This window comes from Podarcis raffonei, chromosome 7 (genome assembly GCF_027172205.1).
Source record: "Podarcis raffonei isolate rPodRaf1 chromosome 7, rPodRaf1.pri, whole genome shotgun sequence".
Taxonomy (NCBI): domain Eukaryota; kingdom Metazoa; phylum Chordata; class Lepidosauria; order Squamata; family Lacertidae; genus Podarcis; species Podarcis raffonei.
Window position 1 is genome coordinate 63,964,362 of NC_070608.1, and position 19,698 is coordinate 63,984,059.

The following is a 19,698-nucleotide window of genomic DNA, read 5'->3' on the forward strand; positions in this document are numbered from 1 at the left end:
AAGTAAGGTTTAGAAATTGGGTTATGAAATGGTACTTGTTTTATGTTTTATTATTGTTGAATGTTTGTTCATGTATGTTTTGTTTCTGTTATATATAAAAAAAATTGTTTAATAAAAATATTATAAAAAAAAAAATATCATGAAAGTGCACTTTATTATCATTTACCTCTTTCAGAATTAGCCCTGAAGGAGACTGGACCATGCTGCGCTTAATGGGGATGTTCAGCAAAGTCTCCAGTCCTGAGCAATAAGCTGCAGCCTGCAGTTCATAATCCTGCAGAAGAGAAGAAAACACAATTCATTTTGTAAAGACAGCCACCGTATGCCTCCTGACCTGGATTTTCAGAACTGCAGGAAGGCAATAACCTACTCTTTCAACCTTTTGACACCAGCTGAAGACCTGGTTATCTGCCCAGGTTTCTGGTGGAATTTTGGTGCCAGTGTTGATGTTTATTTTAGCTGGCTGGTCGTAAATACCTCCCTTGTTTTTAGTCTCTGTGTGATGTATTAAATTTGCAAGCTGCTCTGGAACTGCATTTGTAATGAAGAGTGTGTTTTAGACAGACAGATAATAAATAAAACCCCAAATCCTGATTTTAAGAATCAGTATGGTAGAGGGTCAGAAGAGAGAGTAGTTGCTGAAAAGAAGAATAAGAAATGCATTTAAAACCAGACATTCTGGAAGTAAGGTAGAGAAACTTTTTTCCACAACTTGCATTAAAAACTCTTTGAATGAAAGGCAACAAAAAAGGATTGATTGTACAAGCAGATCAATGGGGTTTAAATGACATGTCTTAAACTTCCAAAAATCAGCCCCATGATTAACCCAGACAGGGGTATGACAGAATGATTTGGGAATAAGACCCACTGATTTTTTTCTTTTTCAAATGCTTTCTAGAAGTATGCTCAGTACTGCAATCTGAACAGAACTACTAGAAACACAAAAATAAAAATAAAATCACAAGATAATCCTGTGTGTATTTTCTTTCCCTTGGCGTAGCCACCTCAGCTTGTTGTCAGCATTTGTGTTTTTCCAAATTTGCCCTGGAAGTTTTGGACCAGCCAGACTATCATGGATAGACTTGCAGAAATACAGAGGCTGTCAGTGGGTCTGTATCTTGTAAACTTTGGTTTGCCCAGGAACTGAGCCTATTGTGCTGAGAAATGTGAGTGTGTGAAGAGTGAGAAGGATTTAGTCTAGGATTAAGAAGAGAGAAGGGAGCCTTGCAGGATTAAGCTCTTGTAGGAAAAGATATATTCTTAGGGGAATGTTCAAAAATAACAGTACCTTGATTGCAGCTGAGCACACCTCTGCATTCTTCATCACATCTTCCACTCTGTCTCGCTTGCTTGTTATTTCAGCATGTAAGTTCTGCAAAAAACAACAACCCCACAATATTAATTTTATCAGATTTCTAGCCGTCAAGTCTTCTTTTGGTTCAGGAGAATGGCAACACTTGTCAATCACTCCACTGATGATACTATATCTCTCATGGTGATCCCAAGAGACAATTGTGGTGACAAAGATGTATAAAGCAAGCTTAGCTGAGGTGGGATTTGAAATCAGGACATCAAGCTCATAACTTGCACCCTTAATCATTATTACATTAGCAGGGATTCTGACACAAACTCCTAATACTTCGCCGAATCTAAGTTGGTTTGACATCAGCCAAATTACTTAGGGGAAACACTTTGCAACACTAAGTGCAAGACAATACCTTTTGCTCCTGCAGATATCTCATGACAGTGCTAACATCTCCCAATTTCATGGCTTCAATAGTTTCCTGCCGGCGCCTGGCATCACAAATCCATTTATTCAGAGCCTGGTAAAGATCCCGATAGGTTTTCAGCTGCTTCACCTGTTTTTCTAAATCCCAGGTCCTGTAAGACAAAGTAGCAACACATGAAGCTGCCTTAAACTAATTCACATCACTAGTCTATGCAGCCCAGTGCTGCCCACTATGATTGAAAGCAATCTTCCAGATGTGAGACAGAGGTCTTTGCAAGCAGAATTAATCCTAGGACCACTACACAAAGCATATGGCCTCCTAAGAACAGAAAGAGATCCACTTTGCTACTTCAAAAAGCTCCAAGTTAATGCACGCATCATGCAATATCTGCAAAATCTGCAAACCATGCAACAGTTGCAATATAGATTGACATATGCCAACATAAAAGCCTTCTGCTTTAAAAGCCACCAGTCAGTAGTGGATAGCGCAGTGAAGCAATGGCACTCAGCTGACCTCCCACCAGCTGAATTGCTGCTGCTTACCGGGAGGGAGAATGTGAAGGGTGAAGTTGCAGGGAGGTCAGAATTGTGCAAACACACTGGCAGAGCCAATCCAGCGCTCCTGTCAGTGTGTTTGTTCCACACTGACCTGCAGTCTACCTCAACCCCTCTCCTTTCCCGTAAACAGTGGCAACTCAGAAGGTCAGGGAAGTGTTACCTCCTCCAACATTCTGTGTGACATTCCATTCTAAACATAACATATAAACTGGAATCTTCATAGAAGTAGCTGTAGTTTCCTAGGGAAGGACATTTTCAGCTACTACGATCTCAAGTCAAACACTTATCAGTTCAGTCTAGAAATGACTTGGTGCTATGTATGAACCCAGCCCAGCAGCTTAACTTTGGCTTATTAAGTATGGTTAAAAGTTGCTTGTCAACCAAGGTCTGTAGCTGGTTGACAAACCATACCTAATGTTATCCTGGACTTCCTTAACTATGGCTAAAGAGCTGGCACAGCCCCAGAGTTATGAGTCTAGAGCAGCAAAAAGGCAAACCACTCTCAAGGCTCAGCTGACATCCCTGGTGCCTTTAACTATTACAGGAACTAGAAAGTCAAGTTTTAAATGTGTGGTTTTTTGCCAGATGCATCAATGTGTGCACGAGGTCTACAGCTTACTGAACACCTGATTTGAAGTTTACTCTTTAGAAATCACAAACAAACCTGTCATCAATCTGCTTATCCACCCTTTGCCAACGGTCTGTGAGGTGCCCGACTTTTTCAGTGAACTTTCCAAGATCTAAATCGTGGAGAGGATACGCCTGGCAAGACTGCGAGTGGACCTGGTGAGCCCTCTGCAGCTCGGCCTCCATGGTACTAAGCAGCGACTTCTTCATACTAAGGTCTCCTTTCATTTTCTGGAAAAAATAAGCAACAGAGTAATCTATCTTCGGTATCCCAGATCTCACTATAAAGTAAACACAACCACAACATAATCCAGACAGCTGCAAGAAAGGGCAGAATAGGTTGCATATGATCAAACTTAACATATCTGGCAATATTTAGAGAACACAAACAAGCATAAACTGTATTATTTTTTCATAGGAAACAGAATGTGTTAATTTATGGAAGCAAGACCAAATTATAAATTGTAATATACAAATCTATTATAACATTAAGCTTCCCCCCCCCTATATTTAAAAACAGCACAAGGTCTTTAAGACATTGTGAGTAACCAATTCATGGCTCAATCTCCGATATATACATAAAACCCTCTCTCTTACCTTCAGGCAGGCTCGATAAGCTTCCACCTTATCTGGGTCCAAAGAAATAGTATCCTCTTCTGTAAGTCTGACTTCAAACACTCGGATCACATCTTCTGTTTGGAGAATTGCCTGGAGCAGGGACCTCAGCGCATTCAAGCTGTAGCAAAACAATGCCATCAGAAGGTCATATGCAGGGTTGGGAAAAGATCGTTTGCTTTCAGTCTCTTTTCTCTCCACCCCTCCTTGCTTGGGAGTAAGTGCCACTGGACACAGCAGAACTTAATTCTGAGTAATAGGCATAGCATTGCTCTATGAAGTTGGTTTTGGTCGCCAGTCGATTCTAAGGAAATTTGAGCCCGCATGCAAACTGTTCCACATGCAAACTGAGGAATATGTATAGAAAACGAAACTGGACGCCTTCATCTGCCCCAACTGCAATAAAACATGTCCCTCTTCTATCAGTCTCCACAACTACAGCAGGCGTTGTTACGGTTTGACTTCACCCCAATGGCACACTTTCCCATCATCTCTCGAGATGGATGGATGTCAACAACAGTATAGAAAACTAGGCATCTGCATAAATGACGCTGCTTGGTACAGCTTATTTTGCTGAAGAAGTTGGACCTCCTTGGTTAGAGTTACCTTAGTTTAAAATATTAATAGTTACGTGTGTATGTTGGATTTAAATCCTTAAAACATGCAGTTGATTAAATAAAAGCACTAATCACTAAAGAATAACAACAAAGCACACCTATAATATGGATAACCATAGGACTGCTTGTCTGTTTCCTTACCTGTCCAAATAACCAGCAGAGACCCCATTAATATTTTCCAGTTTCTGAAACAAGGTACTTATTTCAGACTGCAAATAGAGATACTTTTCAGAGCCTCTAAACCTGGGGAGATAATCTTTCTGCCCATTGAGAGCGACCGCTATTGCCTGAGAATCATTTTGTATACCCTGAGAGAGAGAGAGAGAGAGAGAGAGAGAGAGAGAGAGAAGAAATGTTATTTATTCTCACACACTTCTTAAGATCACATTAACAACCTGCAATTGATGTACCATCTATCTTGCCCCACGAACGTGTGTTTCATGTTTAAGAAAATAAAAGGACTGAAAGAGATGTTCAGACACTTTTCTCTTTGGTATGCAATCCCATAATAAGCAACTTCTAGTACAAATCCCCAAAAGCTTCCTACTATCCTTCCAAGCTCTCTGCACACACATACTGTTCAGGCACCAGATCCACCAGCTGTGAAAGATGGCCATCTTTGCAAGCTAAGAAATTCTGATTGGATGAGATAAATGTGTATTTTTTAAAAGTCTGCCAGAGAGTTGTTAGGACTGACAGGGGCAGGGTCTTCTCAGTGACTGATATTAAATGTGCTGCGCTGCTTATAAACAAGTGGAGTTGATGGGTGTTTTATTGTGATAATGTTGTGTCCATCTAGTTCAGTATTTTCTAGTGACGGGCAACTGCCCTCCAGGTCTCAGGCAGATCTCTCGTGTCACATATTAGCTGATCCTTGGCTCTCTACCACTGAGCTATTGTCTCTCTCCTAGTAGCTGCTGTAATACTTGCTCTAGCATAGATAGACGTCATCTCATAACCTCACTGCACAACAGATTGGCCACAAATGCCACCAGTGTTATTATACTAGTGATATCAATTCATCTTGGCACTGCTGGTGCTTCTTAAGAATATGAAGAGTGGAAAAAGAGGGAATCAAGAGGATTTGGGAGAGTTTCATTCAGTCTGAACCACACACAACCATGCTACGCCTGTCCGGTGCAAATCAACACGTACCTCTAATTCGTTGATTCTGACGGACAAATTCTGGGAAGCCCCTTGGTCTGGCTGAAGGATGGTTCTCTGCGCCATGCGGAGCTCACAGTTCTCGATTTGGCGACGAAGCTTCTGGAGTTCCATAAGCATCCAGGCTTCATGCTTCTCTAGCTCCTGCTTCTGATTCTGGACTTGCTGGGATGAGCCCAGGTGAGTGACTTCAGTTGTCACAACTGGTATAAAAAAGGGGGGGGACAACCAGTGAGTCAGTTTTCGTTTTTTTGGAAAATTAACCCCTGTGAATTGAGGTGGTGTGACGTCATGGCAAACAATGCGCTGTGGATAGGGAACAACTTGTATGCACTGCTGAATAAGTCTGCCTTCATTTCTCCTGCCCCATCACCTGGCAAAAGAACATGCAAGCGATTGGGCGTGTGCCAGGTGAGGTTCTAGATTGGGGTCAGCAAACTTTTTCAGCAGGGGGCCAGTCCACTGTCCCTCAGACCTTGGGGGGGCGGACTATATTTTGGAGGGGTAATGAACAAATTCCTATGCCCCACAAATAACCCAGAGATGCATTTTAAATATAAGGACACATTCTACTCATGTAAAAACACGCTGATTCCCAGACTGTCCACAGGCCGGATTTAGAAGGGGATTGGGCCGGATCCAGCCCCCGGGCCTTAGTTTGCCTATCCATGTTCTAGATCAGCAGTTCTCAACCTGTGGGTCCCCAGATGTTGTTGGACTACAACTCCCATCATCCCTGAGCTCTGGCCTTGCTAGCTAGGGGTGATGGGAATTGTAGTTCAACAACATCTGGGGACCCAAAGGTTGAGAAAGGCTGTTCTAGGTGATTAAAATGTGCTTGTCTATAGCGGTCAGCACCCAATTACCTGCACACAGACTTCAAGTGTGCTATTATTTGGTTACGTGTACCCATTGAGCCTTTTGGTGAAGTGGAGGCCTACCTATGAGCAAACTATGGGGAAGAGCTATGGTTCAGTGGTGAATTACATGCTTTGTGTACAAAAGAACCCAGGTTCAATCGCTGGCATCTCCAGGTAAGGCTGGAGGAGAACAGTCTCAGAAACCCTGGGGTTCCTGCCAGTCAGCACAGACCAAACTGAGCTAGATTTGAAGCTCCCAGAGCAGCTTACATAAACTCAGTAATGAACAAGGCAGCCCCGGCCCTCAGTCTAAAAGGCATGACACAAAAGGAAGAAGCGGTGAGGAGGGAAGAGGACAACAAGCAAACTCAGGCACCACGGACTAATTGTCTGTCAAGTTACTATGTGTCAGGCTGAATGCAGTTCACCAAGTATCTGTCGGCCCAGCATGTATTTGACATTCCTGTATTTCTGCAGTCCCAGACATGGAAGAGGGACACACAATTGACTGCACCCTTGGTGAATTGCATGCATGGTTGGTGGGCTGCATTTGGCTCAGTGGGTCGCAAGTTGTGCAAGCTTCCAAGGTGAAGCACGACTACACCCTGCAACAGACGGTGCGGTTACTACCACTCTTGTGGAAAGCTGACCTTGATTCGGTTGCTGCGGACGCTGCTGGTGTTGGCCTGGCAGCTGGATGACCAGTGTTTGGTAGTGCTTCTGAGCATCGGAGAACTGAGTCTGGATTTTCCTCTTATCCTCATCTGCGAACATCTCCGAACCCTGGCTGTTCCTGATGAATTCTTGGTAATGAATCTCCAGGTCAGCTATTACTCTCTGGTAATCTTCTCTGCGCATGGTCTTCAGCTGAAATGAACAGGAAGAAACAATTTAAGGAAAAGCAGCCCAAGAAAGCTGATGCAATCCTCCGGAATGATGACTACAGGAGAGGGGTATTCTGGAGAGTTATTTATATTTGTAGGATTAACAATGACAAAATGAGCGAACCGTAGAGGTTTACGTTAGAATGAAGAGCCTATGGTTGCAGGCAATGGAAAGAGCCAATGAAAGGAAACAGGGAGAGTCTTGGCCAGCAAAAGCAAGTCGACTGCAGAATTGCCAGTCACGTTATCAGTACAAACAAGGCTTGAGAAAAGGCAGACAGCCCCTGTAAAGTCTAGAATGCATATACCCATGTCTTCTTATATATGTGCTCAAAAGTTAGGAAAAGCGCACATTTGCCAAGACTATGAAAAAAGCTCCTGGTCTAACTTTATAGAAGTCATTTCAACACCCACCTTAGCAATAGTCAGAGCCTTTATCTTCTCAATGTCAATCATGCAGTAATGCCAAGACACCAGGCTTTTCATGTTGATGTAGAGTTGATTCCAGAGAGCCATAATGGCCTCATAGTATTGCTCAATCCTAAGGGGCAATGAATGATGTTAACTCAGCTTCGAAAAGCAACATCAGTGTCTCCTAGTCAACCAGAAGACGAGCGTCCTGAGCAGATAAGGGCTCAAAACCCCAAATAGGAAAACGCAAATGTTTTCAATATAAATGTGGACTTTTTTTGATGCAGCACATTGAGAGCTAGAAGTCTGCTCCTTGTGCAATGATTCCCAAACTAGGTGCTGCAGGGCTAAAGTGTGTTGGATACCATATTGGATACATTCAGCTAATGATGTGACCTCATTTAACCCAAAAGAATACATAAATAAATAAATATGAAAGAACCCTATTCATATTTAATCTGTACTGAATTAAAACGAATTAAACCACAAATTAAAACGAATCTGAATTAAATTAAGCCAATTTTTTTGTTTCCAGTCAGAATTAGCTTTGCTTAGAATCTGGGAGAAAGGCTGCAAAATGGGCTCTTGAGGGGTGGAGAAAGCCCACTCTCTAGAAAGGTTTCCTGTTGCAACACAATGGAGACTGACGTTCTATAGCAAGGATGAAGAACCTCTGGTCCTCCAGATGTTCTTGAACACTCATTCCCATCAGCCAACATGGCAAATGCTCCAGGATGATGGGAGTTGGAGTCCCACAACACCTAGAGGTTCCCCTTTCCCTATAGACTTGTTCAAAAGCCAGCACTTCCCACTCAAAACACTCGCTGCCCTTGAGTTCCGTAAATAATATATAGATGGGTGCACAGAGTCCACCCAGTCACACTGTTATAAGGAACTGGGCCCTTTTCTGACCCAATCAAAGATACACAACATACAGAGCCAGGGAAGAACTCTCACTTTTTTTCCAAGCAATATGGCTTCAGGTTTTATGAATAACTCACTTGGTCGCCAGATCCACAGCTAATGGATTAGGGGGAGGGATAATGAGACTGACAGATGGCACCAGCATATCGACTCCTCCTGGCCCAGTCACATGCCACTTGCTACGTTCGCTGTTGTCTTTCAAAATGCACTCGTCTCCTTTGCGCATGGTTTTCTATGGAAAAGGCAGGAAAAAACGATTGTCGGCATTAACACACTGGGACAACGTAAATACTTATGATGTAGTTTTCAGTTGCTGCAATTTGTTGGAATCCTCCCTAGGACTAGAAAACTTTTAGTCATAGGTCTGAATACACATATAAAAAAGGCTTGGATACCCAGAGGCCAAGATGTACGGGATTGAAGCTGGCATGAATTCCTATTAACATGCATAAAATAACCTCATGTAAAAATTCTTAGGCTAAACTACTGCAATACACTGGGGTTGCCCTCTGTGCCCAGAGGTGGGATGCAGAACACCGTAATCTACCATTTGATGGGTCAATCACAGGGTGTTCTCTGTAGCACTTAGAACACATCATACTTCATTCAAGCATGCAGTTTCCCCAACCTTCAGGAATGGCATAGTCCTACGAGGGCTATACCAAGCAATAGATTTTAATGGAGTTCAACTCCATGCATCTTTGGAAACATTTTAAGACATTTCTACCTGAGCACCTGCTTAGCAGCTGCAGTAAAGAAGAAACTAGAACAGATTATTTATCATCCAATACGTTTGGTCCATTTTAAGCAGATTTTAGCTGAAGCTACACAGTAGCCTGCCTCAGGTGCTTGGGATGGGATTGCCAATAAATCTAAAATATATACGATCAACAGTTGAGTAATTAATCAATAGCATGATTCTTACCAGATCTTGTTTGTAGTCACACAGAGCCTTGAGAATGATTGGCTTATTGCTCTTGTAATCAGGGTTCCGTGGCTTTAGCTGGACAATCTTCTTAGACTTATTCACCAAATTTTGCACTTGTCTCTTGTATTCCAAAATTTTCTCTCGCTCACTCTAGAAAGACAGAGAAAGTTTGTCATGGCAAAAAATACTTCTAAACAAGGAACCAAATTCACTAACACAGACCTGCATTTGCTATTGGTCAAATCCAGATTCTCTTCAAATTTAAGACAAGTATCTTGGTAGACATTTTGAGAAAATCAGAGTTAATATTTTAGAGTTCTATAAACTCTTAAGAGTTATAAACTCTAAAATTAGGGGTTCTGCAATCAATAACAGAGGAAAAGAAAACTAAAAAATCCATCTGAAGTTCCTGACATTCTGCTTGAGTACATAAAATGCTGCAGCAGTCCCAAATATATGAAGCATAATATACTCAGTGAAACAGACCAAAGCAGTGACTGCTCATTTTTAATCGCATCAGCGTGACAAGAAAGCCTGGAAATTGCCATTTCCCCCAGACCTTTTCCTTAACACCTCTCATTTTCCTCACCCAATGGCTTCAAACAGCCACCATGAGCTTTCATGTCGCCTGTCCTTCAAACACAGTATCTTTCATATACAAGGAAATCTGCCCTTATGGGCTTAGTCCTGCTGAAGATGAAAGAAGCTGTGGGATCTCAAAACAAAGTGGCAACCATACCTCCAACTCTTTGATCTGCTCCAATAGAACTTGCAGGGACATATTCTTATCACAGATGAACTTCTTTCTGATGGAATCCTGTAGATTCTTCAAATAGCTCTCAGTTGACTGGGCTTCCTCAAAAAACTATGCATAAAAAGCAAACAGACATATGATTATATTTATCTAATCACACTAGTGGGGCATAGCGGTTGGAGTGTCATACTAGCACTTGAGAGACCAGGACTCAAATCCCTATTCAGTCATGAAGGTCACTGGGTGACTTTGGACCAGTCACTTTCTCTTAGTCTAATTTAACTCCCAGGATTGTTGTGGGGATAAAATGAAGTGGGGAGAACCCTCTATGTTGCCTTAAACTCCTTGGAGAAAAAGCCAGAACACAAATGTTGTAAAATAAATTAAAGTTGTGAAGTGTACTTTTTGTACATAATGATAACAGTGGGCCCTGAATGAGATTTCGGTAGTCTTGTAGGATCCAACAGACTTTTAAAAGATTAGTAATGCTGAACTCGTAAAATCTATACTGGACTAACAGGCATTAATAGAAAATGCAGCACTTGAACATATGAATACAATCCCCTTTCAAGAGCATGGATATATGAAGAATAAATGAAGGAAACTAAACTAAAGACAGCCTATTACCTTCAATCCAATTTCAGATGCTTTATTTAGCAAGCCTTCCTTACTACAAGCTAAACTCACAATCTGCTGTTTCTTACTTACTAATAATTGGAGTGCAAGATACTGCATGTTTGTGAATCCTCTCCCCCCTCCCCCCCCAAAAATTATACAACCAAACATAGAGTTTAAATGCTGTTGCTTGGGATTCAACTTCTAATATCCGTTATGACTGCACACACCTGAAAGTATGCTGCATTCTCCTTGAGATGAACATCAATGCACTTGGTGATCTGGAGAATCCAGCTCCACTGAGTTTGCAGTGTGTCCATGTAGGCCTATATATTTAAAGAGTAAATAAATCACAGTTCATCCTCCATTCATTCATTTCTTTTACCTAGCTAGCAACAAAACCTCTCAAAACTTCCTAAAACAGCTTTGGAGTGAGGAAGAGACGATAAACAGGACTTGGCTTAAAGGAAAACCGACAGGAAAACTTGGCCCTCCACTTCAAACACCAAGAGTGGCCCATCATTAAGCGTAGTTGTAAACCAGGGCTATAAAACGGTCACTCACACAACCAGAGCAACCAGCCTTTGAATCGTCACACCTGTGGCGTGATCAGCATGCAAGTCGTCCTGCATTGTTTCTAACACTGACTCTTGTTGATCAACCAAAAATGTCAAGGTTCAAGATCTGATTTGCGATACCTTTCACTTCTGTGGAACCTTTGTATCTCACCCTCCAGAAAAAAGAGCAGAACAAGAACGTAGGAAGTTAAAAATATACCTCGATTTTGTCTGAGGCAGGATGCTGGTTGACCACCAGTTGGTCACATTCTTGCTTCAACTTGTTGAGTTCTTTTTCCTTAACTTCCAGTTGGCTCATGCGTTTCTGTATACAGAAAAGGAACAAGCATTAAGGCCAACCTTAAAATAAGGAGGACAGTAAAAGTTCAATGCGTATAAGGTCATATCACCAGCATACAGTGGTACCTCGGGTTAAGTACTTAATTCGTTCCGGAGGTCTCTGTTCTTAACCTGAAACTGTTCTTAACCTGAAGCACCACTTTAGCTAATGGGGCCTCCAGTGGCTGCCACCGCGCCGCCAGTGCGCAATTTTGGTTCTTATCCTGAGGTAAAGTTCTTAACCCGAGGTACTATTTCTGGGTTAGCGGAGTCTGTCACCTGAAGCGTATGTAACCTGAAGCGTATATAACCTGAGGTACCACTGTATAGTAAGATTAGTGGGTTTGTAACTGAATGAAGCTAAACTAGTCAAGCCCATTAATTTCATTGGGACTTATACCGAGTACAATCAAGAATATTTCTACCATGGCATAACATTTATAGGCCTGCAAACCTTTTCCTTTATATTAGCAAAAACAGCCTTACTGACTTAAGCACTCAAAAGATCCTTCGTACCTTTTTCCTACCACACAAAGTATTATCATCATCACTGATTCATTAATTGCCTTCTGAACAACTGTCTCAAGGAGAATTACACCGAAGATAATTAAAAACAGTTCAAACCCCAGGCCAGCAAATACATTTTTAAAAAAGACTGAAACTAAAAAGGTAGACACTCATGGCAAATTTTATTTTATTTATTACATTTATGGTAATGACCCCTTTATCCAGCTGGGAAAGCTGGTCGGAACAAAGACGTCTTAGTGTAACTTACAGAGAAGGCCTCCTGCTTCCGGGCAATATCGGTGTTCCTGTCGCTCCAGTCGTAGAGAAGCTCCTCCTCCTCACAGTCATTGATCCACATGATTTCTCTGCTCGTGGCCTGGATGATGTTTTGCAGCTGGCGCAACTGATCCATTCTCTCAAAGGAGAATCTCTACAAAACATCAAAGTAATGAGCTTCAGACTTAAGGATCAAAGCTTATTGTGCAAACAAAACTGTGGAACAAAACAGAGGGATCAAGACAGAGCTCTGGAAAGCAAATGGCTACACACCCAACACTCTTTTGCCCCCAATTGGGCTGGGGATACTTTGCACTTTAAAAAAAAAAAAGAGGGGAAATCTGCATTCTGCTCCATGGCAACATTTTTAAAAAATGCAAATGCAGTTGTACCTTGGATCTCAAATGACTTGGCTCCCTTACAAATCGGCTCCTGAACGATTGAAACCCGGAATTAAGTGTTCTGGTTTTCCAACATTCTTTTGGGAGCCAGAGGTCTGACGCGGCTTCCGATTGGCTGCAGGAGCTTCCTGCAGCCAATCAGAAGCCACACTTTGGTTTCCGAACATTTTGGAAGTCGAATGGACTTCCAGAACGGATTCCGTTCAACTTCCAAGATACGACTGTAATGGACATGGGTAAGTTGCCATGCAGAGATACTTCAGCAAGTATTGTCCACAAGTTTTTAGATGCAACTTTATAATTAAGGATTCATTGTTGAAATAAAAGCTAAGAACAGACAAGTTGCACCATGACTGGGCTGAGCCTGCACTTTTCATCCTCGTGGGATCCATAGTTGTCTTCCCTGACTCAAAGGATGCTCCATTGCTAAGAAGGCAAAGTACACATAACAAGGCCATCGGAAATTAAGTTGCTCTTTAGCTTACCAGAAGATATTCATATTCCTCCTCCAGCTGATGAACAGCAGCCTTCTCACGCTGCGGACAAAAGAATAAAGAGAATAAAGATCTTCTACAGCTTACAAATTTGACCCATTTACCAAGGGGGCCTCTGCAGAAACAAAATTTAAGATGGAATAATTTGCACAATCAATGGCCACATGCCTCAGCAAGAAGGGGCAAGGGAATGCTGGCAACCAAAGGACAAGCAGAAGTGGCAAAGGAGACCATGTTGGGGCTTGACGCCAACCTGAATGGGAAACACATGGTGCTTTAGATCAGGGATGGGGAACCTGCAACACTCCAGGTGTTGAAGGACTCCAGCTTCCATCATCCCTCACCACTGGCCATGCTGGTTGGAGCTGATGTGAGCTGAATTTCAACAACATCTGGAGGGCCAAAGGGTCCCCAACCCAGGAAGTGTCCATAAGATAACAGAGGCAGAAAGAGTGCAGAAAGGAGTGGATGTAAATGTGTAATGGAGGCCCCTAGATACATTGCTGCTGACCCCAAGTTAGACTCATTTACAACCATACAAAGTGTGTGTGTGTGGGGGAGAGGGAGAGAGAGAGAGAGAGAGAGAGAGAGAGAGAGAGAATACTCTTTCATGCACCAATACTTCTGAATAAGCATAACACAGCAAGGCTAAAACAGGGCTCTTTCAAATATTTCACCAGATGTGAAACCGCCGGTTAGCAATTTAAAACAGGCAGTGATGCAAAAAATCAAGGAAGCAGAATCAGTATCTTACCAGGTCGGTTTTGACTTTGTCCAAGTGCCAGCGATAGTCTCCAATGGAATTATGGAATCTCCTGTGGTCGGCAATTTGTTGCTCAATAGCTGCCGCATCAAATCCCCATTTTACTAACTCCATTTCAGACTGAAAGGAAGAATGCGCATCTTCTTTAGTGGTTTATTTATATAGGTGCCGATGTGAAGCAAAATTAAAACAATGGTGCACAAGCAAAGGTATATAGAGCTGCTTTGCAAGGAAGACATGGTTCGGTAGCTACCAGGTGGTTATCCTTGCTTGCGATATAGTGGCTTGGGATTACTATTTCACAGGAGTTGTGCAAATCGGAAAAGACTAAAGCCTTCCCCAATGTCCCTTTCTGCTCTACAAAGCAGGGGAGAAGGTAACAGAGTAAAACTACCTTAAGTGCCACAGTAGAACAGGCACCAAAGAACTTCAGAAGGCATCTACAGGTAGCTATAGACCAGCAGGAGCCACCTTATCATGCCACCTTTTTACAGGGAAGATTAATTTCCACCCAGCCACCCTTTCCAGCCACATTAGTGAAGCAATCGCCCAAATACTATTAAATTTGTGCACCATGTCTTGTTGCTCTGCAGCCCTCAGCTCCATGCACACCATGACAGAAAAATGTTTGCATTTTCTAAATGGTAAAGTTAAGAAGGTCTGTAATAATTTGAACTTGAAACTAGCTCTTTCTACACATACACACACACACACACACTCCTTGCTAGCATGTGTTACCGTTGCTTTTAACATGTGAAAATTAAAGATGACCAGCCAATATGTAAGTACTGATAACATACGAAGTATTAAGAAGTGTGCCCTATCCTGTTCTTTCACATGCCAACTCTTTCAGATTCCCATTTTACAGACAGTGGACTGAGGAAGGGAGACACTAAACAGCCTTGGGCAAGAAAGTCACTTGGGAGAGCTGAGGTGTGTTTCTGAAAAAGCTCTGCCCATTTGAATGGTGTAGGATATTTCCCTTCTACCTTCAAAATCAGGTATCAGCTGCTATTTTTTAAAAAGAAATAATTATGATTCAGCACAGCAATAACGCTACCACAGACACCACCCTGAGCCACACCTGTGCTTAAGCGAAGCTGGAATGGCTCCAGCGAGCGAAGCCATTTTAGGCTGTCGGCCATCTGAAAAAAAAAGAACTTTATTCCTTCTTTTTTTCAGCTCACCGTGAGCCAAAGCCATCAAAGCAGCAGCGAGAATGAACGTTTGTCAATGTGTGTATGAATGAAAAAGGTGACTCATTTCCAACTCCCGGCCCCACCAGAGAAACCCAACCCAGGTCCGAAGCCCACGGCTTTCCTATCTCCAAAACGACAGGGAAGTAAAACAAAACACTTTCAAGAAAACAAAAGCTACCGGCAGGGCTTCCCTACGTATCACATTTCTTTGGCATGCTGTAACTTGGGCTCTGCAGACAGAACGCAAAGCCAGAGAAGGTCAAGGTAAGATAAGAAAGTTGGAAGGCAACTAGGTAAGGAAGCCTATTCACATTGGGCTGACAACACGGCAGGTATTTGGGGAGGGACTTAAAAGGGGGCCCCATCTCCCCTTCTGTACCTGCAGAGTATGTAGCAATAGTGTGATTGTGTGTGTCATCCTCTCCTGCTTCCTGCCCTATGCAGGTGACGTTGCTTTGTTTGGAAAGAGCATTTCACATTTATGGTAGGTAAACTGTGACCATAGTTGGACTCTGGCACAGCTGAAACGCTGCAAAGGCTTCCTAGGCGGCGGCTGCTGCTATAGGAGGGGTGCCTGTTCCCTTACAGAACAGGTAGGGAAATTACGCTGCCATTCAAACAGTCATCTTAAAGAAAGCCACTCCATAAAAATCAACTGCAAGCCCCTTTAGCAAATGACTTATTGCCGTATCTGCAGGTCTCTTGTTTTCCTTTCCATTTTCCAATTTGCCAGCCACATGAGATCTTTCATTAGTTTCTTCTTCTGTCCACTGTATTTTTTTTTCTTCAGTTATTGTCTGAACCATTATTTTTCCCCACCCCTTTTCTTTATGCAGAAATAGGATGACTGTAGCAATGCATTGTGTACACAGAGTTAATCTTTGCCGTGCTTGGGTGAATGTTCTGAGCTTGCGATAGGTGCGTCCAGAAGGTTCTAAAAAACACAGACTCAAGAGAAAGGGGCTGGCTTACTTTCCCTTGACTCCTGCTGATATTTTATTTTGAGGCTGGAAAGTGCCGTGCCCAGGAGCAGACAATGGGAAGGGGACTGCCTCTCCGCAGTCCTGTCGCTGTGGCTTACCGGGAGGGACACCTTGGCAGGAGCACTGAATTGGCTCTGTCACTGCGTCTACACTGCACCAATCTCCCCACCTCACCCTTGCCAGCAAGCCACAGTAACGTCGGCGACGGGAAACCAGGGAGACACCCCTGCCACTCCCTGAATTGTCAGGACAAGAACTGGCTGGTGTGGTGTTGGAGGGGAGAAAAAGGCAGTTCCATTTTCTCAACAAAAGCCAGAACACGAAGCACGCTTTACCTTCTGCTGCCTCATCCAGTTCAGACATTCTGTGGTGCAACGCCTGGTGTATTCGTCCCATCCCGATCCACTCTGGGAGGTAAACGCACCACCTTTGGAACTAGCCCTACGGGCACGAGGTACACTGATCGCTTTGTAGAGGGCGCGCATCTGCTCCTGAAGCTGAAGCAATCTGAAAGGACAACGAAGGGGAACAACGTCAAGGGGCTATAAGATGAAAGAGGTGGAGCAAAGAGGCGGAGGTGGCTCTGAGCCACCATAAGTTTGTAATGTAAAATAGGGGGGGAAGTCCTCCAATGTCCCCCATCACTATAAACTTACTGGGTAACATCCAGTAATAGCAATGGTGGAATATGGGGATAATGCACTAGATGCCTGATCCACTAAGATTGTTCATTGCAGTTTTGTTTTTGTTTAGTTTTTGAAAGACAAATAAATAAGTGCAATGAACATGACATTCCTGGCTTGAAAACAATAGGAAGGGAAGGGAAAAATCCATGCTTTGTGTTCCACAGAATGAAATAGTATTAAAAATTCAAGGTACACAGTCTCATTAGATGGGCAAGAGTCCTGGAGGAGGAGGAGAAGAAGAAGATTTTTTTTTATTTATATCTCGCCCATCTGGCTGGGTTTCCAGAACATAAAAAGCACAATAAAACATCAAACATGAAAAATTTCCCAATACAGGTATGCAGCACCACTATTTACTGTAGTACTGAATGGCTTGCCATTTGGTACGCCTGACGAAAAGGACCACTTGACTTGTACCACCTGGTACAAACCTCCTCGTATAATTCATGGGCATCTATTTATTGATTCAACATGAGGCAGAGTCAAGCGCCTGGACTACGCTAAGTGTAAACTGAGGTAAGCCCACATATGATAACTAGAAGTCTGTGGGAAAAGGCCAGGAGACAAAAACAGATCGGCGGTACCTTTTCTGGTACAGCTCACAGGGCTGCCCCATTTGCCTCATCTCTCTGATCAGCCCATCGAGGATGTCCATGTGCTCGTTTGCCTGAGCAAAGCACTCCTCCAGCTCTCGGTTCCTGCTAATCTGGATACCATCCCCATACTTCAGCTCCTAAGTGAACGGAAACAAACAAAAAATCACCATATTTGGTTCAAAAGCCCCACCACCACCACAAAAATAATGTGATAGCAGGAGGCAACGTGTGTAGGATGTTCTAAACTCCAGATTTTTTTAATGCTGCAAGTTTTCTGTCGGTAATGCACTGAAACCCATGAAACAGCTAATATTTGAAATATATGTGGCGTATTATTTATTGTTGTGTTATCCATTATCATTATCATTACGCCTAAACTACACCAGGTACAGAAACAAGTGACAAGCGTGGTCTAAAGAAGGATCTGCTGGGTACAATCTCCTGGGAAGCTGTTCTGTGTGAGCCACTCAGGTGCTTGGGAGCTTTTGCCCATTAACTCTTGGTTCATTCCTGCCTTCCTTTCAACACCAGGATGGTAGCACTGCAGGGAAACGCCATTTGTTAAAGGCCTAGCAACATCTGAGGCTAGGAAGGAGAATGAACAAATTGCACTTGCAGGTTTCATAGCAAGGCTCTGTTAAATAAGGTCTCACTTTCAGGCCAGTGGTAATAGCCGCTCAAAAGCAGCTTGGCGAAGGCAGAGCTGGACATGACCTCCTTGGAGAATTGAGGCCTATCCAAGTAGAGAGCAACTGGCCAGATGGACAAGTGGCAATCATTCCCCCTGAAGAGTCACCTGCAAGATTGGGTTATGTTTTATATACCAAGTCAATCCCAACCTTATTCCCTGGTAAGTGGCCGCTTGGATGGCCTCTTCATTCCTCCTAGATTTGTTCCTGAGATTATGTTCTACCAGCTGAGAGGGCGTTTTCTCAATAGGCATTTCTGCAAGCAACCTAGAAAGCTGTCCTAGAAACCTAGCTGTCAAAACAGTGAATCCCGAAAAAGAAGAGGGAGAGCGCCAGCAGCAGAGGAGCAAGCAAGGAGGCAGACCTCAACATGGAGCTGTGACTCTGTTTATTAATAAGATGTGTGTATATACAGGAACCAGTAGGCATTAATATGCTCTTCCTTGGGATGAACTGGGGGAGGGTGTAAATAAATGTACATGCTATTATAGTCATACTGCCTTTTCTTTCTCTCTCTCTCTCTCTCTCTCTCTCTCTCTCTCTCTCTCTCTCTCTCATATTCGGACAGTTAGGTATGTTTTGTACAGGAAGCTGCCTTACACCAGACCATACCGTTTGTCCATCTAGCACAGCACTGCCTAATCTGATATGTATCAGCTCTCAAGGGTCTTTAGGCAAAGTCTTCTACAACTCCTGCTAGCTAATCCCTCGTAACTGGAGAGACCAAGGATTGAACCTAGAACAGCGGTTCTCAACCTATGGGTCCCCAGATGTTGTTGGACTACAACTCCCATCATCCCTGAGCTCTGGCCTTGCTAGCTAGGGGTGATGGGAGTTGTAGTTCAACAACATCTGGGGACCCACAGGTTGAGAAAGGTTGACCTAGAACCTTTGAGTTTGCAGAGCAGGTGCTGCACCACTAAGCTACAGAACCTCTCTTCCTTCCTAATAAACCAGGGGTCACCAACATGGGTGCAACGGAACCCTTGAAGCATCTTCTTGGTGCCTACAAAGCCCCTGAGCTCCCCAACCCCCAACTACTCCTTTGATCATAAGATCATACCTTTTCTCCTTGAACTGGAGGACGACACTCTTTCTACTCTGGTTAATTCTCCTGAGTTCTACCTTGGAAAAATGAAACTGTTTGTGTGCACTTGCTATCTTTTCCCATCTCACGAGAGTGCAGCTGATCCGGAGGAGCAGGGAAAGAAATGACCAGAGGGACTGGTACCCACAGAACTTATTCAAAAAAGCCAGAAATGCACACAAGTCTTAAAAAGCAGGCAACCTCTGTAATAAACTGTTCTGCAGCACTTTTTCCGAGTTCTGCGTTTTCGCTTGCTCATTCAGAACGGGGAAACAGAATCTCCCAGGTTAGCATTCATATAGGTTCAGGGATGGAACGAAACTTACAGGCTGCACTATGAGTTCGGCACGCATGAGGCAATCAGAGCAATTTTGCAGAAGGTCTTGAATGGTGTTTTGACGCCTGGACATTGTGCCGGTTCCATTGTGGCTAAGG

The 19,698-nt window shown here is 43.2% G+C and overlaps 1 protein-coding gene across 3 annotated transcripts in view; it reads right to left on the bottom strand.

Annotated features, from left to right (window-relative positions):
• The window catches only part of DSP (desmoplakin), a 53,174-nt gene that overhangs the window by 17,123 nt on the left and 16,353 nt on the right, over positions 1 to 19,698 (bottom strand). For all 3 annotated transcript variants that reach the window (XM_053396940.1, XM_053396941.1, XM_053396942.1), the window contains exons 2-21: positions 19,590 to 19,692; positions 17,476 to 17,624; positions 16,541 to 16,712; positions 14,015 to 14,143; positions 13,252 to 13,302; positions 12,358 to 12,519; positions 11,464 to 11,568; positions 10,917 to 11,012; positions 10,057 to 10,182; positions 9,315 to 9,467; positions 8,467 to 8,621; positions 7,469 to 7,595; positions 6,821 to 7,037; positions 5,302 to 5,513; positions 4,288 to 4,454; positions 3,512 to 3,650; positions 2,952 to 3,145; positions 1,719 to 1,881; positions 1,289 to 1,372; positions 167 to 274 (exon numbers count right to left, since the gene is read on the bottom strand). In XM_053396940.1, coding sequence (XP_053252915.1) covers positions 167 to 274; positions 1,289 to 1,372; positions 1,719 to 1,881; positions 2,952 to 3,145; positions 3,512 to 3,650; positions 4,288 to 4,454; positions 5,302 to 5,513; positions 6,821 to 7,037; positions 7,469 to 7,595; positions 8,467 to 8,621; positions 9,315 to 9,467; positions 10,057 to 10,182; positions 10,917 to 11,012; positions 11,464 to 11,568; positions 12,358 to 12,519; positions 13,252 to 13,302; positions 14,015 to 14,143; positions 16,541 to 16,712; positions 17,476 to 17,624; positions 19,590 to 19,692 — 2,812 coding nt within the window. The remainder of the gene's footprint in view (positions 1 to 166; positions 275 to 1,288; positions 1,373 to 1,718; positions 1,882 to 2,951; positions 3,146 to 3,511; positions 3,651 to 4,287; positions 4,455 to 5,301; positions 5,514 to 6,820; positions 7,038 to 7,468; positions 7,596 to 8,466; positions 8,622 to 9,314; positions 9,468 to 10,056; positions 10,183 to 10,916; positions 11,013 to 11,463; positions 11,569 to 12,357; positions 12,520 to 13,251; positions 13,303 to 14,014; positions 14,144 to 16,540; positions 16,713 to 17,475; positions 17,625 to 19,589; positions 19,693 to 19,698) is intronic.